A 24270-nucleotide genomic window follows, 5' to 3' on the forward strand; every position below is an offset into this window, starting at 1 on the left:
AATGTGAAAATTTATATAAAAATTTGTATATTCCTGCTCTGTAAACGAGTTTTAACAAATGGCCTGTTATTTAGAACAATACGTTAATGGCAAGTTATTGTCCAATAAACTAATTAAGGCAGAATACAATTTAAATAATAGCAACTAACAGTTAACAAGAAATAGTAGAAAATTAGCAGAAACTGCTCCTAGTCAAGTCAAATTTACAGCTAAAAAATATTCCAGCAAAACAAATCAACTGTACGTATTTCAACATCTGGAGACATACTGTACTAGATTATCAGCTGACAACTGCATAATCAAGGAATTTCCACCTATCGTCTATTCTTTTAGACTAAGTTTTTGTACATACAAGGTAAAAATAAAAAAATAACTGGCAAAGGAATTTATAATAAATGTAACATGGTAATTCATTTCCAAGCTTACCTCTGCAAAAAATTCTTCCATAAATCCACTACCTCTAGTGTCTTCAACACTGACGGCGACATCATCATCTCCTTGGGCCTGCAACAAAAAATGATGCGATTTAAAAATCACAATTACGAAACATTATTTCTTTTTAAAAAATAATCATAATCCGCCTGTTAATTACTTCATCCTCGTAAAAAGTTTTAGAAAAAACATAAAAATATTATATGAGTTATATTACAAAGACTGCGTGAAAGAAAACGGATGAAAGAGAGAACAGAAAATGATTAAAAGATAAATACAAAATTTCTGATAATTAAATAAGCGGTACAAAAACCGTTTGGCATAAAGGGGGAAAAAAAAAAAAAAAAAAAAAAAAAAAAAACCTGAAAGGTTTCAGATTTTAAATTACGTTCAAAGAGGCGTTTTTTTAACGTTTTCTGTGTTACCTTTATTTATCAAATATCATGTTCTTCGCACTTAAACCATAAATTTCAGTTCAATAGCAATGTCACAAAATAATTTTAAAATGAGCCTATCTTTAGAATTTCCGATACACATTTCCGCGCGCTGAAGATAAAAAGGTTCCCCTCCCGGTAGAGTGTTGCCATTGCTCGCTTTGAAATCCTTGAGTTTGTTAATCAAAAATTCGTTGAAGTTTTACAAAATATGAAATGGATAATAAAACAAATTCCAAATTTGGTCTTCCACATGCCCATATTCGTAGGAGGATTACGTCATTCAAAATTCGATGGCTCTATGTACCGTTGTTTCATCACAATGCGAGAAATATTCATACATTTATACAGATTTTTCATTATTTAAGTTCTTCAAATATAATGCAGGACTCTAACATTTGGTGGCAATAGTTTTAAAAGTGAAACGGACATTTATAGTGATTCAACGCAAAATCGCAAAACGAAAACAATAGTCCTTCAGGGACAAAAGCCCCTTTGAACTGAAAAGAGAGAGATAAACAGAAATTGACCCGCCTCCTTTTTTCTAAAGCATGCTATTACTCAAAAGTTTAATATAAAATATATGTTATTAAATAATCTGGCATAAAAACTGTTACTTTATAAAAAGCGAATGAAAACACAACAAATATAAAACATTCTAATATGCACAGCTGTATACATACCAGCATTTTCACAACAAAACAAACGTGTAATTAAATGGTCTCTTAAAATTTAAAAATGGAGGGGGTATCAGTTATTATAAAAACTGTCTGTTATAGCAATGTTTTACATAACGTAAAATGCACCTGTTGATTATATTTGATGCAAAGAAGCATAGCTTCTACTATTAGTGTATACATTTTACGTAACTAGAAATTTCAAAAGCATTTATTGGCTATAGAGATCGACGCGGACGCTTGATTTCAAAGGATTAGTTTTATAATAGCATACTCAAACTTACAAAAGAGGGTTGCACGTAAAAATTCAGTCTCTTTTTTAAAGTGATTTAAAATAATGTGGGTCAGTGCATTTTTACAAGCAAAGTGTGCACTCTCTATTTTAAAGAATCGAATTAATATCTCTTCCTTAAAAGCGTTGAAACTAAAGCATTCAGCAGAATTTCTTTCTCCCCAAAAAACATATCTTTTTCCTTTCAGAAATGTTCATTCTCATTTGAATAAAAAAAAAAAAAAAAAGATGTATTTTAAAAATATTAGAACATAATCTATTGGAAAAAATCTAGATACATTAATTCCCAGCTTAATATAATCACAATAAAAAAAAAATACAGTTTGACTTCACGCTTTTTCATAGTATAGGAAAAAAAAAATCTTTAAAAGGATTTCGTTTTGTCTACTTTAAAAGCGGAAAATACATTGAATTCATAAAATTAACCTGAAAGTTTAGCTTTGCAATTATGGCTGGAATATGAAACAGAATTTCATAGCTAACCTTTGCACTGCACTATTATCTGTTGTGTTAAAGTTTTCAAAATACAAAGAACAAAATTAATAAAGTGTGTGATCGAAATGCGAACTTTGCAGCGATTTTCTATGCTACGTATTTGTCCACGAGAGTTGCTACGGAGACAAAGTTTATTTAACGTGAATAATGCCTTGAAAGTTTCTGGAGATAAGTGATTCTAGGTGGACACAGGTGATTCTAGGATTCTAGGAGATAGGTGATTCTAGGAGATAGGTATTTCTAGGTGGGGGTCGCAAAGATGCACATTGTAGTTTTAACGGATTACACGCAGTTTCTGTCGGATTTAGATTTAGAGAATATGCGGTCACTCTGCTGTATTCACCCCCCTTTCAGGTAATCGGTCATTAGCGCAGCGCGATGGGGACAAGCATTATCATCCATTAGGAGGAAGTTATAAATGACTGTGCATCTAAGCAACTTGACATAAGGATCAAGAACCTCATCTATACATGCTTCATCAGCCATAGTTGTTAGTTGTTGCTCCAGTATCTCCAAAATTCATATTTGCACTGATAAAAATGTTCAGGTTGATGCGGCTATTTAAAGTGATGCCCGTCTATAACCCGATTCGACCCTGTTTGTATCAATTCTTCCATGCATGTTTTCAGAGTTATTGTAGTTTATTGTATACAGTTATTTGCACAGGCTTTAAAATTAGAATATGAAGCAACCCCTTGCAATCATTTCCACAAATCCCGAAAGGACCAAGAATTTACATATTTCTTTGTAGTGAAGCTGAATCCAATTGGACTTGTTCGTCTTCAGCTACCAATCAATTACCTTTCATTGAATTCTAATAAATAAAATTAACATAAAGCACTTTTTCATTAGCTGTTCCTTTAATTTTTCCTACAGTGTATTTAAAACCTGTTTTTCCTACAGTGTATTTAAAACCTGTATCTCATGAATTTGGTTTCCCTTACTCCACCAGCGGCCGAGTAGTAACGTCGCTGAATACTGGTACTACAGCCTAGGTTTGAATCCCAGGGAATGGGTTGTCTGCATAGGAGTTTTTATGATTCTCTCCATGTTTAACATGGATACGAGTCATTTTCCTCAAGAAGTCTTCCACTAAGGAATTCCTCTCCTTAGGCAGATAGCACTCGAGTTGCTTAGCCTTAATCAATTAAATTTATCTAGCCCAACCTCGCCCCTTAAATTTTTCTCAACAGACAGTGGCATATGCCAGTTTAAAGTGAAGTGATGTAACCATGAATCTCTGCACTTCTCTGATTTTAAAATACCCGTGCAAGATCGCGAAAAATGCACAGAGACTTTCATTTAAAATAATTTCTCATGTAGAGTTGAATTTTGTCCCACTTAAGTATGGCCCGTGCTCTCTTACATTTCTTATTAGTTCATTTAAGCTACTTTATAATAAGAATATAGTAAAAATATTTTTTAAAAAATAGTAGCATAATTTTTTGAAAGAAAGAGGAAAAAATATCTCTGTTGTTTATCTCTGCTGTCTTTGACGTTTCTGATTTCAAAACCATAAATATTTACAATTTCTTCCCGAATTTCCTTTTAGACGATGAAACAAGGTACACTCAAAAACTTGTTTTTGTGCGGTCATTTTTTACGCGATTTTTTATATTTGTGCGGATTTTTTTTTGGGGGGGGGTGCGTGCGGTACATGAAAATTTCAATCATATTAGAACAATAAAAAAGTAAATAAACAATCAGTAAAAAAAGGAGCTTCAATCTTGTACATCTGGCTACCGAGACATATACAAGCGTCTAGTGAAACAACAGTAGTCGCAAAAACTGATTACCGACCACATAGTAACTGAAAAAAAGCCAACTGTAAATGACTCTATTTTTTATAGTTACTCGTTTCGTAAACATCTGAAGTTTTGTGCGGTTTTTGCGTGAAGTTTTGTGCGGCCTTTTTTTATGTGGTTCCTATCCACCGCATAAAAAAATGTTTGAGTGTACTTGCAAATGACTTTTATGGTTTTCCCCATATGTTACACAAATACGAATCAGCTTTGCTTGGTTAAAGTTTCCAAAGAAACAATCTCTCATGATACATCGTAAATACACAAATCAGTTAAATGTCTAAAACCTATTTAATTGGTGTTCTGAAACAGACTATACTTACAGATAACTGCACTTTATTCAATTATTTGCGGGGAACAAGAAAGATCAAGCAGTAATTAAAAAAAGTAATCCACAACAAACTATAGCATGAAGAATTACTGTTCCGCTGACTAGCTTGATTTGAAAGGCATTTTAATTTTACTTTTTTGATCCAGTACCTGCAAAGATTTCTCCCTATTATTTATCATCAAACCACTGGCACCATCTATCTTGTGAAAATAATTGCTCTTTGTGCGTCTAAAAGTGATCGGTCATTCATGATACTGATAAATGCTTTGCAAATCAATAAGCAAACGAATAACAAAGAAATACCGATGCTATCTAAGTCATTAAACCTAGCTGAGACGGTCTTACGAGTAAACAGGAAATTTATACAGTTCAAAGAAGAATACAAAAGTTTTTGATCCAGTAATCTTGAACACAGCAAGAAAGCAGAATATATATGTATATATATATATATATATATATATATGTATATATATATATATATATATATACATATATATATATACACACAGAGAGAGAGGTTCAAACTCACAAACTAAAGACAGCTTATTATAAACTGCTACGGCTTCTGTTAAACAGGTTTCAGCTAAATTCTTCTTAATTAAACTGTTACGCAGTGTTATGAAGGAAGCCTACGGCCGGTTTAAGTGATTTCGGGGCAACCCGCAAGCTGTATGTTCTAGAGAAGGTTTCTATAGTCTGTTATATAATTTCTTGGCCACTTAGCATTTCATTTCGAACACTAAAATCGTAAGCACTTACGCAATATATTTTGTCTTTTACATAGGATTAAATCTGAAGTTGCTTCTTCTGTTTCGTTAACATTTTCTGTTAGTAAATGTTTTAACCCAGTAAAACATGTTATATTTAAAAATTCTATTGCATTATAACGACATATACAAGCGTTACTGGAGTTTTGTTCGCTTCACTTCCCGTTTTATTTGCATTGTTTATTCACATTCATAATGTTATCCAGCGTTTTCTTTGAACAATTCATAATTTAATTTTCTATCATCATGTTTTCTTCAACTAATTCTTTCTCTTTACACTTTGACTGATAACACAAATGCGATTTACATTGAACAAAGACGTTACGTGACTAGAAACTCACGACGAGAAATATATTTAAATGGTCACATAAATAATGATATACAATAGTTTTTGTCCGGAATTCAGTTTAAATATTACAACAATTTTCGATATATGAAAAAGATACAACATACACACTAATACAAAAGTAATATCTGTCCACGGAAAAAATTCTACATTAATTTCGAATAATTTCTCCGGATCAGCGATCAATTTTTGAGAATACTGTATGTACTAGAAAGCATGTTGTCTGCCAAAGAATAGAATTCCGCCGTACCTGCTAGTGGTATTTTGGAAATTATAAAAAAAAATATGTACACTAGTGAGGAAAAAACAACTGAAAATCTTATTTCTAATTTTTTTTTTTTTTTTTTTCTTTAATTATAACAGTGTACAAGTTAATTTTTTTATGAAAATTGTAAGGAATTAGGTTTTCGACAAATTACCTTAAATTATTTAACTCTAGCCGCAATATGCATCCAATTAAAAAAATTCTCAAGAAAGGGCATATAATTTTATGAAAAACAGCTTTTGCATTGTGTAAGTAATAAAATAACTTTTCATATCACTCCCCTCGATCCAAATTTTCAATTAATAAAATATTCTTTATATTTTAATTAATTAAATATAAAGTTTCTCAATTTTATTCACTTAATCGGCCATGGTACCAACTTAGAACACAGAATTCCTTTGATTTTGAAAGGACTCCTTCACTTTTTTTAACCACTTCTGGCAAAATAAAACACATACGGAGGCTTAGATTCAGACTTTTAGAGGACCTAAACATTTAAAATATTTTAATACCCACCAAATACATTCAATGTCATCCCCCCCCACACACACATTCCTTCGGTCTTGATTTAGATGCACCATGCATTACATAATAAAGCTGGCAATGGAATATTTTTGTGGTGTCCCTTTCCTGTGTCTCTATGCACCTTTTTGTGGTGCACCCTTTTATATGATGCCCTAAGCATATACATATGCTTATTTTGCTTAACGGTTTATCTAGCTTTGCGTGAATAAGAAATTAGTTATATCCCAAGACTCGAATGCCAACTTGATAGACCCCCAGATATTTTCTCGGAACAGCAGAAACATTTCCTCCCTTTTTATAATAAGTTCTTCATCAGGAATTTCCCGGGCTGGGGAAGGTCGACTCAGCCTTTCACCTCTTGCTTTCCATCACTTGGGTCGATAAAATGAGTACCAAGTTCGCTTGGGGACTAAACGCTGGGGGTCCTGCGACAAGCTGACCACTTGTTCAGGCATATGCTTACTCATCCCTGGGCCCACGGTTAAGAAAGCAGATTTGAGGCACTGGAGGCCTTGGCCCGTTAGAGTTGTTACGCCACTGAGGGTTTTTTTTTTTTTTTTTTTTTTTTTTTTTTCCCAGTTCTTTGTTAGGAATAAGATAGGATATCTAAGAATTTCCTAAGCCCTTCGATTATCCATGCGGGGGTATCCTTTTTTAGCCCCCAAAAAGGATACCCCCGCATGGATAGAAGATAGCGAAGAAATTACGTTACTAACAGTAACCCTCTTCTATTCCGGAGAAAGGCAATTAAGCATTAACGTATTCCATATCAGAAAAAAGGAAGCAGAGCCTTACGGTTTAACAATCCTGATTGCGAAAATTTAAAGCAGAAAAGTACAATTTCATTGAGAAATTACACTTATTTTCATTAATTTTTACCTATGCGTGTTACGTATAATGGTCCTAGTCTTCTGCCATTCATTTTTCATTTCTCCCGCAAAATCAAGATGTCATTTTTGTCAAGAATTACACAGATTCGCGCTCAATGTACGAAAAACTATATAAGACGAGAAAATTTTATGAAGCTCCCTCTAGTTCGCCCTTTCCTCAAAAATGCGGGTGCTGCGAGGTCCCCAAAGCGGCCCTAAGGAAAGGCCGTGGAACATTAACTATAATACAAGTATCACGGGCTGCATTAACTTATCATTAGCCGAGGTTATTTTATCATCCCAAAAACTACGCTTCTTTCTTTGATTTTCATTAGAAAGTAATTGAAAAACTTACATAAATTTAAAAAATAATAAATAAATAGTATTGAAACAACTGTTCGGGAGCCGCTGTTCAAACAACATATATTTTGTTAATTTTTAAATACTTCAAAAGTATTAGATCCATTAATAAGCCTATTGACTCACTTTACGGTATTGACAAACATAAGTAAACCTTCTCACGGTGACCTATTCCCTCTAATAAAAACATTTTTTTAAGCGATTAGTATTTCTGACAGCACAGATAAATATTCGGGTAATGATGTAGTATTGCAGCAACCGCTTTTAACGGGTTTTAACGAGTTTCGCGCCACCACAAATATCGTCTGTAAACAGTTCGCTTGGCGTGTTTCATCATATTTTTCAAACGATTTTTAGCATTAAAAAGGAGGAGACTTGCTTTTGGTAACGTGGTCAGAGCGGACAGTGGCTACGGCGGACACGTGAGGGTAGCTGGGTGGGCAGAGCAGACATTTTTGCACCTATTGTGTTGTTTCCCTAATCAGTCACATGTCATCTATGCTGTAGCTTCGAGCTTTCCACCTGCTGTAGAGTTAAGTCGATACTTTTAAGAGAAGAGGCCTTTCTCATTTTCTCAGTAGATGTTTGGTCCTTATGAAGTGCTTATGTCGTTTTATATCATCGAAGAAATCTGTGATGGAACCCATAGCCTTTTCAACAAAATTACTCTCTAAAAAAAAGGAAAAGAATGTTTAGTTGTAGATGATTACACACACTTATTAAACCGAAGAAATAAATTAGGAATAATTTGTGTATATGTAAAAAAAAAAAAAAAAAAAGAGAGAGAGAGAGAGAGAAAGACATATTGTTGTAAAGGAAATGTAAAGACAAATTTTCAGTACGAAGTACTGAAGAAAACTGAACATTCCTGCGTGCCCAACGTTGCTGAGATCGAAGTTAAAAGGAAGAAACATCAGTTCCCGTTCCCCAGATACACTCATATCCATAAATTAAGGATAATTCGGAGTCACGCGGAAATCGAACTCTAAAATAAATATATCACCTGTAAAATCACTACACACATCTTCAAAGAATCATATGCAAATTTCAGGAAGTAACCAGATGACACCGATGGTACGTCACAATGACGAGAGTGTAAGAGACTGATATATCAGGAATACAGGCAAAGAAGTAAAATTGTTCGCAGGCGCTTTATAAGCATCTCAGTGCAATAACCGAATAGTTATGACACAAAGGACGCATTTGGATGATTTTTTACGTGGTAGAATCATCGGCCGTCTGGAATGTGGGCGTACCCAAACTGGAAGTATCAGACGAATTTGGAATTACCCAGAGTGTCATCTCCAGGCTTTCGCAACGATTCCAAGATGATGGTAATGTCAGTAGACGTTACAGCACAGGTCGCCCCAGAGTTACAACGCCGAATGAGGACCGGTATTTGGCAGTTACTGCCAAAAGAAACAGGCGGAGCACAGCCTCAGACCTGTCTCGTCAGCTCTTCTCAGCCACTGGTACGACAATTTCAAGGAAGATCGTGTACAGACGCTTAGGGCAGATTGGTCTATATGCTCGCAGACCTGTCAGATGCGTTCCACTTACTGTAACTCACTGTCGCCTGCGGTTAGCCTGGAGTAGAGAGCATGTATTGTGTGTCCACAATACATGCTCTCTACTCCAGTCTGATTCTCGCCGGACTTTGACATGGAGAGCTCCAGGTACCCGTTACCACCAAGAAAACATCATTGAACGACACCGTTACGGTGGTGCAGGAGTGCTCGTTTGGGGTGGAATTATTCTGGGTTCCAGAACTGACCTACATGCTCAAATTGGAAAAATGACAAGCCAAATCTATCGGGACGTCATTCTGGAACAACACGTACATTTGTTTCGGGGCGCCATGGGCGCTCAATTTGTGTTTATGGATCACAACGCCCGTCCTCACCGTGCAAACATCGTAAGCGAATGCCTTCAATCGGAGGATATCACCCGTATGGACTGACCAGCATTCTCACCGGACTTGAATCCAGTAGAGCACGTGTGGGACATTCTTGGCCGACGAGTTGCAGCCCGTCAACCTCCTCCTACATGGCTACCGGAACTTCGGCGAGCATTGCCTTTTGAGTGGTGCAATATCCCCGAAGATCAGATCAATAATTTGATACTCAGCATACCTAGGCATTGTACAGACTGTATTGCATCGTCTGAGAGACATACATTGTATTAACAATCATATCAACCACGTAATATTGTTTTTTTGTAAATAGGTTTTTTTTTTTTTTTTTTTTTTTTTGTAATTTGCTCCAGGGAGAAAAAATCGCTAATTTTTTTAATAATATCAAACATATAGCATCTTTTTTTTGCTCTTTACCTTTTGTTTAATAAATAAGCTTTACAAATAAGTCAAAATTTGTTTTGCTCCTAACTCTTCCTTTGCCTGATTTTGCATTATCCTTAATTTATGGACATGAGTGTATATCAAGAACTTCCAGAATTATACCAAAAAGGTTATGATTTTGTTACTAAAATACCGACATACTCCAATGCCAAGAATGTTTTATATAAGGAGAGGAGAAGGCTTTGGGAGTTACCCGAAATCCCCAAAATGCCAACGACATTCAGTTTGCAAACGATACACTTATGTTTTTTAATGGTAAAAACTTTCTTCGTTCAGACTTCCAAAATTACCACGGTAACAGGATTTTAGTATCTGGAGGAGAAGAATCTCGGTACCTTTTGGAAAATGGAAAGAGTTTTTTCTTAGATGAAACATTTAAAAGTTTATAAGGTATTTCTCCCGCCTTTTTAGCGAGCCTTCGTAGTATAGTGGTCTGCACGCTCAGCGCGTAATTGAGAGGTACGCGGTTCGATTCCCGGCGAAGGCATTATTAATTTTTCCTCTTGCCTCCTTCCAAAAATACCTAATGTCTTTACAAGTTGTCCGAAACAATTTGCTCAAATATATACAATACACGTCGACTTAAGGAGTACAGCAACTGAAACCAACGTTTACCCAGCACTTTTTGAATTTCTGCCAGATAAGAGACAAGTAACTTACATTGCAATGTTTCCAGAAGTGAAACGTTGATACCCTAAGTGAAAGCCGGACATTATAAAATTGGATTTTGAAGCCGCAGCCATCAATAGTTGTATGTTAGAATTTCCCAGTTTGATTATTTTCGGTTATAACTTTGATTTTAATCAATGTTTGTGGCGTAAGATACAGTGTGTGTGTGATTATGGCAAAGCCTCGAGGGCTATCTGCCTAAGGGGAGGGATGCCTTCGTGGAGGACTTTCTAAGGGAAACTGGTTCGTATACACGTTACACATGGGGAAAACCACGAAAACGCCCATGCAGCCAGCCTCGTAAGATACAAGAAATGGGTCTAGTAAAAAAATATAAAGAGAACGAAGATATAAAAAATGTCTGTAGAATGATTTCTGCATTAGCTTACTTGCCAATGGAACACATAGATGATGCTTGGAGCATTGTATGGGAAAAAGCTTTTATCATTGACAAACTTACTACATTCATTGATTATTTTGTCGAGCAGTGGGTGGAAAACCCAAATATGCCCATTAAAGTATGGAATGTATATGGATAGCGTCATAGAACAAATAATTCTGTTGAAGGGTGGAATTTCAAATTAAATGCAATCACTGGCTGAAATCAGCCTAATGTCCACTTATTAGTTAAAATACTAAAAGAAGAAACACAAAAAGTGACTTTTAATTTGAAATACAGAGAATTAGGCGACCCCGGAACAAAAAGTTAAAAAGCATATATAAAATTGGATGAAAAAATTGAAAATATCCTAACAAAATTCGGAACATCAAACAATTTCGAAAAATGCCTAAAATCATTATTTAAGTTTTGTAGCTAGGTTGGACTAAATCCAATGGTAAACGTTATTTATGCCTTTATTATAAAGGTTAGTTAGTATTTATTTACTTTTATTTATTTTTCTGTTATTTACTTGTATTTGCTTTATATATTTTACTTCTAGTATTTATTTTTACTTACACCAATGAAACTAATTAATTTTACGGCAATTACACTTGTTCTAATATTTATTTGATTCTAAAATACAGTTCTCCACAGAATTCCTAAAATTCGTTCATAGCCTTCATTATACTGCTACTTACTATTAATTTTTAAATATTTCTCTAAAAGTTTTTATTTGTATCACATTTTTGCTATGTTTAAAATGCATTCGCACTATAATATCTTAACAATTTAAATATGAATAATTAAATTTGATTAGCAAATATGCATTTATCCTTGGAATTCGATAATCGAGTGCAAAAACAGAAAACTTCGGTTAAAAAAAAAGTTATCCGTAGTAAAGTAGTAAAGAGATTTGCGAATTAAAATGCTGTTTTAAATTATATTTGTGATTTTTAAAAGCATTTATTTACTTATTTATCTGCACCCCTTATCTGTCCTCAGATGGAAAAAAAAAAAAATGTGTCCGCTCTAACCACGATGAGTTTCAGAATGTTCGCTCTGACCACGAAATTTTATGTGTCCACTCCGACAACGTCCGCTGTCGCCACACCACCCTTGCTTTAGAGCACTGTGTTGCGATTTGTAAAATAATAGCATTATCATTTAAAACGAGTTGTCTGAAGTAGAATTATCACGCTACCAGATTAGAACTATCATTTACTTCCATTTCTATTGCAAAAAGTCCGCTACAGAACGTCACCAAATCATCTCTACAGCTTTAGGTACTAATGTTGTATCATATGACACTGTGAAGGTTTGGTACCGAAACTTTAAAAATACGGACTATGACATTCAAGAAGCAGAGTTCTCTGGCCTGCCAATTGATGTTGATGAGGCCTGCCTACGAGAACTTGTGGAAGAAAATGAGTATGCAACCACTCGAGAGCTTCCTAAGGAGTTAGACGTTAGTTCCATGTCCATTGGTCGCGCTATGCATCGCATCAACTTGACGTACAAGTTTAATCGCTGCCTCAAGCAGATAAGGACAGACGTGTTCTGGCCTGCACTAATCAACTCGAATATCGACGCAAGGACAAAATTCTGGACCGGATCGTCATTTGTGATGAAAAGTGGATTTACTTCAACAACACAGGCCGAAAAGGAGGTTGGTCTGCGCCCGGTGACCCGTCAGCAGCGTCGTAATGCGCAATTTGATTAACAAAAAGATCACGCTTTGTATCTGGTGGAATTGCCGTGGTATTATCCATAAAATGTATCTGGAGAAAGGTAAAACCCTCGACAGTAAGGTGTACAGCAAGAACTAGTCCGTGTTGATGTTGCTGTCAAGGAAAAACGTCGAACTGAGTTCCAGCGCAAGAAGCAAATGTTACATCAAGATAATGTAAGAATACATGTGCCTGCATTCACCGGCTGGATTCTGTATGCGCTCGGATGGAATCTTTTGCCACACCCACAATATAGTCCGACATCACTCCTTTAGACTTCTACCTTTTTAACTCTAGCAGCTACATCTTGCTGGTGCAATCTTCTATTTTGTATAGGACGTCCGAAATGAGGTTGATCTATTTTTGGACTCACGGCCACCAAATTTGTGGGCTTTGAAAAACTATTAAAACGTTGGCAGAAAATCATAGATTTGGGTGGTGATTACTACCTGCACCAATGTTTTTTGGCGGAAAACCTTCGTTACAACCAGATAGTTAGCTATGGTTTTTTTAGATGGTGGCACTTAAATTGATTGTTGTTTTAATCATTTCTTTTTCCGCCCTTTTATCGCACTTTAGAATTTAAAAATAGCGTTTTAGTGGCGCCATCTAAGAAGTAAATAACTACTTAAAAGTGGTAGATCGCATACTGCATGACAATCAATAGTCGTATATTTGAATATTTTCTCACAACAACCTCCACAGAAGACCAAAATCGTCCGGCAACGTGAACAGTCATCTCAGAAAAGACTGACTGTAATATGCTACTACGACTTGCGAAATGGATAAAAGATGCCGCATGGGCGGTAATGATTCATCAAAACTTTATAATATTACTTTGTTTATTTACTGATAGTAATCGAGCATAAACTAAGATAATTTCAGTTTTTAAAATATAATTTCATGCATGGGCAATACGCAACTGTTTGAATATCTCTTTATTTTATATTCCCTTTCTCTATTACTCCTAAACGTCATTAATGTTTAAGATATAAGGTAAGCCTATAAGGCTTAAACATAGGAAGTGAATAAAAATGAAATCGCAAGTGAAAAAGTTTGAGAATTGTCGAAATAGATACTTTTTTGCAACCCCACCTTATTTTCAAGGCCCAAATAGTAAATTACTATAACATATAATACATTCGAAGATTATAACAGTTAAAATAACACTGGGATTTTATATACCGCCTGCACTTAAAATAAATACTTTTTCTATCCTCTTTACTAAAGTTAATGGAAAATATATAAGATTTTTTTCCCTTTTCCCTCTGGTTGTCCACTTCAAAACACGGGAATTAACTATAAGAGGAGAACAGCTAAATCGTTTTGGGAGAATGGGAATTAAGAGCTCCGAACTCGATTACAAGAGTACAAGAAAAGGATTGGAAAGAAAGCGTTTAATTTTTCGAAAGACTTTTCTTCTTAATGATTTGTTTCCGGGAAACAAGGAGAAACAATCGAAGAAGGGGAGGAGATCCAGAGAAGGTGAAGATGGTTCGAGAAAGAGTCTCAGATGCTAAACCTGGCGGCGAATACGTTAAGAGTTTGGGTTAATTTGATTAGATTTTTATGACCTACACAATTAATTACCTTCATCACGCTCATTAAGCTCGTTAAAGTGCAGCTGACGCAGCACCAGCGAGAAGAAAAAACAAAAGATAGCGCTGGACGTTCGTTAATCAAATACCGTAAAAGATTTTCGACGGCTGAAGGACCTAATTAATTTTGTTCATTTTACGACCAGCCGTTAAAGGGGGGAAAAAAACGACTTAAAAGAGAAAGATCGAAGCAGGGCGAACTCAGCAGTTGTCTACTCGCATGCCTAGCCTCTTATCAACGGCGAAAGGAAAATTTCAGCAGATATCACATTCGAATATTTCATAATAATGTTTAGATGCTGCATCGTACGAGCACCAAATGTTACTCACGCTTCCCACTGTACTACAGCAATTAGTCAGCATTATTTGCAATTCTTAAAGCAGTAAATTTGGCTCTCGGTAAAAAATTTAGAACAGTTATAAGCACAGACAGCATATATAGTACTGGAGCTATAAGTGGTGGCGCCTTTAAAAGAGAACTGGTATACAGTTTTAGGGAACTTTTCCTTGAGTAACGATGGTCCCCCTGCATTGGATCAAAGCCCACGAAGGGCACAAGGGAAATGAAAAGGCGAACATGTTGACAAAGGTAGCAACAACATAACACTTTCCCAGTTATGGGACGTATTCCCACCCCGGTGTCAACATTGAAAACTCAAAATAAATGAAAACAACAGCTAGCAAAGGCAATAGGATACAGAGACAAAGGGACCCATCACACATTTCACTACTCACGTCGGCCCTAAAACCAGAAAGTTCCATGCTGACGAAGAAAGGAGTACACTGAACAATGCCCAACACCATCGTATCTATATACGTTCGGCCTTACAGATTCGAACCAGTGCTTCTGTGGTAAAGTAGGCAATTTGAGACATTACTTACATGAATGCATTCTAACGCAGAACATGCCTCGACTATATTTAGCCCTTTCGCACAGTACTCCTAACTCAGAACTGTCTGAAATGAAGCACACTGCTTAGTCTCACATAATGTATAATCAGTAACGTGCAAATTTTTTAATTAATATTTCTAATTAATAATTTAAGTCTATTTTAATTATATTCTATATAATTCTATATTAATAATATAATTAATATTTCTGTGAATTACTACTTGCATATACTCTGATAAAAATTCTTATAATATCTCGCACTGTATGTGATTCTATAAAATTGATGTAAATAATCCTATAACTCAACACTTCAACTTTTAAGCTTATGATATATTGTTCACTTGCAGCAGCACAAGATTTCAATGTACTTCCTTCAAGGGCCTTGTATGCCCACGTAACTCAGCAGTTATTTAAATTATGTGGCATGTCCTCCCGAGCCTTGGCCGTGGTACACAGATAATAGATTTTCTTCTCCAGAGGACAAGCAATTAGCATAATAGCAGGCCTGCTGTCATCATGGGGGTGCAGAATGCAGCTTTTTTTTTTACTTACTGCATACCGCATTTTGTATGGTGAAGTTACGTTTGAATATTAAGTTTAATTTTGTACTTATTTTGTTTTGCATGTGCTTATTTCATTTACTATTTAGTAAAGCTTTTATTTCTTCATCGATTAACGGTGGATGGTTAGGTTTACGTTATTTGAATATGGCAGACACTAGGGCTATCTGCCTAAACAGAAGTATGCTTTCGTGAACTTTCTGAGGGAAATTCGCTCATACTCACATTACCGGGGGGGATCAGGATAGCCAATCATACAGCTAGCCCGTTTCCCTGTATTCGAATCCAAACCAGGTCGAACTACCAATATTTAGAAATCTTATTCTTTCGATTAATGGTGGGGCGATTAACGTTGGAATTGTAAAAATAGATCGGGTAGAACGGGAGGTATAGGTAGAAAATACTCTTACCATGTCTAAGCGACATTATAGAAATTTAAAGGAAACACATTTTCGAAGTCCTTGGAGTGATATTCTGAAGGATTCCAAAAATGTTTACCCTTCACGATAGCTAATGCTATAAACAGATGGCTGTAAATTAGTTGAGTCAAATCTCTTATCATCCTATTTTATAATGTTGAGCTTTCGACTCGATGATTGCTCTGCAAGTAATTTCGGTGATCAGCGATATTCCTACCGTATTGGAAAAATTACTGAGTTATTTTAGTTGTTTATCTAGTCTGCAATAGCTCATATTGATCTTAATAAAGTATCATGTTCCTGTTCCTTCCCGTTCTTCTTGCTTAGATATTTAAGAAGTTCTCTATTGAATCCGTAGTACGCAATCATATTTTCATAATTTTCTATACTTTCTAATTTTTAAACTTGCTATATACACTAAGGAGTCAAACTATGATGATCACCTACTCGCCTACTCGAAAACGCGTTGCGCGACCTTTGGCTTGTAAAACAGCTGCAATTCGCCTTGGCATGGATGCCACAAGTTCGTGGTGACAGGTGATGACTGGAGACAGGTTGTGCAAAATGTCTCAGCAGCGGTCACGCAAAGTCTAGATATTCCGACATGGTGGTATTTGAGCTCTGAGCTGCCGCTCCATGACACCCCAAATGTTCTCTACAGGGTTAGAGTCCGGAGACTCAGGTGGCCAGGACATTAATCGGAGTTCATCCTTATGCTCTTCAAACCTCTCCAATACAATTCAAACGTTGTGACATGGGGCGTTCTCCTGCTGGAAGATTCCATTTCCATTTGGGAAGACAGACGTCATGCATGAAGGCAACTGATCCGCAGTTATATTTAGATATAGCTCTTATGGTCTGTTCTACCACAACTAAAAGTCCCACAGTCGACCATAAGAACGTCCCGCAAAGCATAATATCGCCACCACCAGCCTGTGAACGACATGCTGTACCGGAGATGGGGGAAGCAACTGCTCAGCTGGAAGACGGCGTACCCTCACTCGACCATCGACATGATGAATGAGAAATCGTGATTCATCCGACCACGTAACTGTCTTCCACTTATCCACGGTGCAGTCTCGATGTTCTAGGACCCACTATAGGCGTAAATGACAATTACGCTTAGTCAACAGAGACACGCTAGTGGAACGTCTGCTGCGCAATCCCATATCAAACAGTGTCCGCTGAACTGTGTGTTCCGAAACACTTGCGCTTGGACCTGCATTGTGTTAGGCTGCCAGCTGAGCTACTGTCTGGCGCTGATTTTTCTGTACGGGACAATATCTGACATCTTTTTTTTTTTCTTTGAAGAAGCGCGGACGTCCAACACCTTGACGTCTACAGTTGGTTCTACCTTGATTTACCCACTCTGCATAAATACTAACAATGGCAGATCCTGAACAACCTACCAGTCGTACAGTTTAGAAAATACTCATACCGAGTCTTCCGGCTATTACAATCCACCCTCTATCCAATTCAATTAGATCAGCAGCCTTTGCCACCACTGGGAAAAGTAAAAGCAAGAATGATTCTTTACTGAATGACTGACTGGCAGGTTATTATTGGCAATGCAGTCCTGTGAAATGCGTATCCGGCTCTATCAAACTAGCCACAATGATGACATCACGATAAGTAAATCGTCACGTAAATACAGTAAATAGGAGGTGGCAAAAAGAGGGGACCGGCATCATTCGGTCAGGAGAACCAAGGATCATGAACAGAGGTGGATATGTTGTCATATAATGCAATACAAACTATCTACAAATATATACAAAATTGTCAAGTGTGGAAGTTTGGCTGCGAATAGATGTAGGTCTTTATCCTCCATTAATATGACGTAGTTGAAAGTCTGGAAAATATTCATGTGATCAAAATTAAGTGCCTTATCATAAAAGTGCCTATTAAGTTTGCGCATGTGCTCCTCAAGTGTACCACGCTGCAAGTCATGGTGAAGAGTATGATTCTTTACCTTCAACAGTAACAGTTAAGTACCACTATCACTTAATCACGTGCCCTCCACGTCGTCCAGATGAGTTCATTAAAAAATGTGGGAATGGTCATAACGTTTTGGCTCGTCGGTGTATATTTTGGACCAAAATATATAAATTTAAATTATTTGTAAAATTATTTTGGCCCAAAATATATGTATGAGAAATACATAAAGCATTCCTCGACACGTTAAATAAAAATCCGATACATTCTAAGCATGGTCCCACAGTAATTTTTACGATTTATTCCCTCAGTAACGTTGCTTTATCTCAAGCATTTCCAGTGGTTCAGAGGAAACGTGGAGGAACTTCATTATAAATATTGTTCTAATTATGAATCAGACTTGAAGATGCTGCAAAACGCTATATTTATGCAACATTTCTAAATCAGAAACGCATGCAGAGGAGGTTCAGGTCTCTCGCATATGTTAATCTGATCAAGAGTCGAATACAATGACCTTAACCTTGACTAGCATAGAAGAATATCAAATTTTGCAGTTTCCATTTTTCATGATTTTGTTTCAAATAAAATCCTTCACATTTCAAACTCAAAATCACCATCATTATAAAAATCAAATCAATACTGATTTCGATTCCAAATTCTCTTCAGCAAAAAACTATTGAACTTGAAGCCAAAGCTCTCCCATCTTCCGACTTTCTAAATACATCATCACCTTTCGACTATATGATTTAACACGTATGAGTTTTGTTTCTTAATTGGTACATCAATGCTTCCGAACGTGAGTCCCACGCCTCACAGATGGCCAATTTGATTGTTAAGGGGGGACAGTTTGATTGATTAAAGGAGGCAATTTTATTCCGTTTTTAAATATTAAAATTATGTACATATTAGATAGAGGCATTAGAATTTTAGAAGGGCTTACAGAGGTTATAGCGAAAAGAAATTGGAGAAACTCAACTTATCAAGGGGAATTGGAGCCTGTCTATAAAAACCATCAACAATTTATGAGAAGCACGTTTCGTCATTTCGCATATCTGAACAAAATTCTTATCCTAATTTTAAATTTCTATTCAATTTATAAAATTCAAATTTAAATCTTAAAGATTAAGATATGTGAAATAATTCCCCGACGAGCAGAAAGACAATTTATTTCAAAAATAAATATAGTAGTCACTTAGAACAAAACTTAAAAGTAAAAATAAGAAAAATATATGGAAAAATGAAATAAAAATCAAGAGCAAATGAAAAAAAAATAAATAAATAATTAAGTCAAAAGATGCAGGTAATTTTTACATATTAAATATATTTACATTTTAAAATTATGAGATATTTATTAATTTACATTTACAGATTTACATACACACATTTTTACATTAAAATTCATTAAAAATTTTCTTTTTGTTTTTCTTTATAAAAATTATATATATATGTAAGATAAAAAATATGTAAATCAAAATTATAATTTAAACTAACCCCCTAATTTCCTTTAATTCTCCCTGTACGCGAAGTATTGAGAGTACGTTGAGTTGAGTAATAGTGTCTTGAGTTCAGAGATTAACTCGAGAGCGATCGACCGAGTAGGAAGCTTTACTTTGCCGTGAAGCTGTCTTCACCGTTATAGCTTGATAGCCTGAAGGCTGTGTTGCTGATTGTTTCAGCGTGCAGCGTGTTTATCGTAGTTTTTCGACAACTGTAAAATATAGTTGATAAGTTAAATTAAAACTTACTATTAACTCTCCTTTTTAGTTTATATATATATATATATATATATATATATATATATATATATATATAGTATCTAGTTTCTTTTTGATTTATTTGCATAATTCGTGTCGGGGAAGTTTTTTGTAGGCAAGAGTTTCTAAATTACTTTGGTTTTCTAAAAATTTGGTTTTCTACTCTTGACTTTAATTTTAATTCTAGTCTTTACTTGCTAATTTCTCTAAATTTCACTTGTTTAAATTTCTTTCTAGTAATTCACAACATTTGGTTTTACTTTTGGTTTCGAATTTTCCTTTTACCTTTGCCTACAGGGATGACGAAACACGAATTGAATGATTGAAGAGTTAGGTTTGGGGACTAGTTCCCCTTGGTAAGTCTCTGCCTGCTCAACAATTATTCACTTATGGATTTTTATAAATTTTTAGGAATAAAAAAAAATTATTGAATTATATATTTATTCATAGATTTTGATACTTGGCACTTGATTTACATATGCTCTCAGAATTTATATGATATTGTAGATTATTTCGCAGCAATAATTAATCATTTATTTGTAATTCAATGTCATTTAAAATTTAATTAACTTTAAATTTGCTTTTTACGAATACAGAATGTTTGTTTCAAATATGATTATACATACATATATGTAATTAAAAAAAGTCAGAAGTAACTAAAGAGCAAGAATTTCGATACCGTAGACGTGTTGATCCATAATGACTAGGAAATTAGAGGCAGATTTAAATCTTCAGTTTTATTTCCAGCAGTACGTTGCGGCTACACACAATTCGGCACATTAAATGTGCCTGATCCAAAAGGCTCACATTTTTAATAATTTTGTAGCAAGAAGAAGCAGCAGACAGACTGCAGTCCAGCTAAGGCAAAACGTAGAAAGCAAGTGCGTAATGTTCAAGATGAAATCTTACGTCAAACTGAGTTAGTTTTGGTTCTCAAAGCATTTTGATTGGAGAGTTAATATTGTTGTAAAATTATTATTGGCTACTTGAATTTTAGTTCAATTTACATCACCAGAATTATGTAAGAATTATATGCCATAAAAGAGTCTCTAAATGACGCACTGCAGAGAGGGGTTACTATTTTTAGAATAGAGAAGGAAAATCTAATTTAATTTTTTTATATATTCTTTATTTTTCTTATATATACATATATATGTATATATAATTATTTTTATAAAAGAGAAATATATCAAAAAATAAAACAATTTTTGCATTTTGTAGCATTCCAGTTTCAAAAAGAACACTCACGCTAACATACCAAAATGCAAGAACTGCCTCCGTCTACTGCACACTGAGTTGAAATGGCAAATGAGCAATTTATATGATAGTAGCTCAATTACGGTTAACAAAAAATTAATTCGTAACTACTTCAAAACCTGAAACTTCGATACTAAGTTGCACACAAAACAAAGTACATAACTAACGCATAAACAGTATTCCAAAAGGCGGTAATATATTTCATAGTGCAGGAAATGTTAAAAAACAGAAACCGTCATAAAATCATCGGAATTTTTTCGCGCGAACGACTTTTTTTACTTTATCATAGTATAATGATTAAAAACTGATAAGTTTATCACTGTGTGGTCATATTTTATGGCGGTTAAAAATTAAATAATGAAAGAGCAGAACGCAATAAACGTCAGCACAAAAATAAAAGATATTAAAAAGCGACGACATTTATTTGCTCATAATTTAATTTTTTTTTTCCCGGCAACCTATGTTTGTTTCATCGGCTGCAACGGACGTCAAATACCAGAAGAAAATGAAATCCTCGACACTATTACGATCTCAGCCTCGACTCATTCGGCTGTAAAAACGATAAGGATGAAAAAGATCGATATGAAATCAAAAATGCAATTTTTTTTGACAGAGTCAGCACATTTCGAAAGAATAACATCTTCTGATATGCCGAACATATCCAGATGACTTTGTGGGTTTCCAGATAAATTGATCACCGATGAGAGCACTTAAATCGAAAATCTTACAATACGAAAAATGGATTTTTGTTCAATCTTTATGTCAATTCGCTTAGAATTACATCACAGAATGAAGACGGATCGCTTGACATCTATAATACGTTTCTTGATGAAGAATGAATAGAGTAACCGGAAAGAAGGGGATTAGAGTTTTAATTTTTGAAACACTTGAAGAATGAATTCATGATTCTATAGTAAGCGGAGACTACGCTCTTTTACAATAGAACGAAATCTTTTTTTTTTTTTTTTTTTTTTTTCTACAAAATATTGTTCAGTCAAGCATATATAAATTCCACTATTGTGAAGTTAACGAAATAACAGATCACTTCAAAACTCTTATCTACAGCTTCTTTACAAACAGAAGTATCATACGTAAGTCAAAATGACGATCAGTTTTATTTCATTTCAAAGACAGATGACATCAAAGAGATAAAAAAAAAAAGAAATATTTTAAAAGATAATAGATATTTCATCTTTTGAGACATGCTGATAATAAAATATAGTGATAATATCAAATACTAACATCTTAAAATAATGTTAGGAAATACTATGAATAATGTTACAGTTCTATATATTAATATAACAATTGCTGTCTGAATATTATAGATTTTCTTGTAAGGAACTTTTATTCTTATCAGAACTATTTTTCCTCCAATCTAAATAAGGTCCACCAGGGCGGAATGGCTAAAAATGCAGAACATTGGATATTTATTGCCAGTAATTAAAAGGCAAGCTGCACGGTTTATGGTTTGTGATTTTCCCCGTGTGCAATGGCTGCTTTATCAGATAAGGCGAAGCCATAAGAAACTAACTATTCCAAGAAATGTGTTTCTTCTAACACTAGTTTGGACAATATGCTTCCAACCGAAATAATTGCACTGAGGGATCTGTTGCGCGTATGTACTCGCATCATTTTACGAAGCTAGGCAAAAATTTTTGCCTGCAGCTATCTCGCGATCGAAAGGAATGCTTTTGACAAAGCTACTGTACTCAACCAATCAGATATCATGGAAGCCAAAGAAATCCTACATGAAAGAACTCTTCATAAGACTGCCCTCACTTGTTTTGCCACAGTCAATTAATTACCAATCCGGATAAAATTTTGCTTATTTGCACTTTATACGCGGACGATACGTGTAGGCTACTTAATTAGAGGATACATTAATTAATACAAATTTAAATTCTAGATAAGAGAAAGCGAATTTCCAAATAAGCAAAATTCTGACTAAATCTCGCTGAATATTTAATAACAATTTCTGCAAACACCATGGCCGCACTCAAGGAAGGTTTATCGTCGAACGGCAAAGTCACAATGCGATAGTCTTACAATACGTAGAAATATATTTTTTCTAATTTCGCTATAAACAGAATTTGAAAATAATCTATACATAGCGAGAAATCCAACAGGGAGGATCATGCTACTGTCAAGCGGCAGTTACGAATTAATAATTATAGTAATTTTATTTGCTACTGTCGAAATATGTGACTGTATCAGCTTTTAGCGTATTTAAGAAGGATGTGGTTATGATTACAGAAACGATAGTTACTTTAAATCATTATTTCAATGCAATTCAATTAAACCCGATTTAGTAATTAGCAAAAGACTTACAGTAACTACTTCTGGGATAGCGTTAAATTCAGATCGTATTTTAAATTTTAAACTCACTGCGCATTTTAAAAAGCTCAAATTTTTATTTCTGCTTACCAATATAACAACCACTGTCTGCATAGCACAGATTTTTCTTTTAAGGAATTTTTCTCCTGATTACGAACTAGTCGTCTCAGTGGCGCAGTGGATAAGACCTAGAGCTTAGGCTGTTTAGTTTGAGAATTCGAGACTTGCTCGCAACTAATTTATTACAAAACATTTATACTTTTCAGAATACATCGCCAACATGAACAAGTCAATCTTAATTTACAAATTGATAATCAACTACTCCCAAAAGTGAGCTCTGCCAAATATATACGAATAGTCTTGTTAAACTTTACTTGGACAGTTGAACTTTAAAGAACATGCCATGTATGCATTAAACAAAGGAAATGCCGCTTACGTATCCATATACAAATTGAAAGGACGAAGATTTAAACTACACATAAAAGTAGAGAGAACGATACATACACGTTTCCCTGATAGGTCCAGTATTGTTTTATTTAGCACCAATTTGGGCCACAGCACCCAAAACCTACAGAAAAAAGCCAGGATTCATGTCACAGTTTAATTCTCTTAAGGGGCTACTAAAAAACACATACTTATTCATTAAACAGAAATCTTGGTGACGGAAACTTACACTTCTTCCTGCAAAGAAGTGGTAAATTTTCTTCTGTAAGGAATGCCTTACATTAGCTTTAAAAACGTGATTTCTAATCTTTCTTTTTTTCAAAGGAAAATTTCTTCACTAAATCCTTTCTT

The 24270-nt window shown here is 34.9% G+C and overlaps 1 protein-coding gene across 3 annotated transcripts in view; it reads right to left on the reverse strand.

Moving 5' to 3' along the window:
* LOC118198019 (syntaxin-1A-like) overlaps positions 1–24270 on the reverse strand; it is a 380391-nt gene that overhangs the window by 293742 nt on the left and 62379 nt on the right. For all 3 annotated transcript variants that reach the window (XM_085816457.1, XM_085816453.1, XM_085816458.1), the window contains one exon: positions 427–504. In XM_085816457.1, coding sequence (XP_085672583.1) covers positions 427–504 — 78 coding nt within the window. The remainder of the gene's footprint in view (positions 1–426; positions 505–24270) is intronic.

The sequence above is a fragment of the Stegodyphus dumicola genome, chromosome 1 (genome assembly GCF_044657685.1).
Source record: "Stegodyphus dumicola isolate Sdum_Otavi_A_Nest chromosome 1, ASM4465768v1".
Classification (NCBI taxonomy): Eukaryota; Metazoa; Arthropoda; class Arachnida; order Araneae; family Eresidae; genus Stegodyphus; species Stegodyphus dumicola.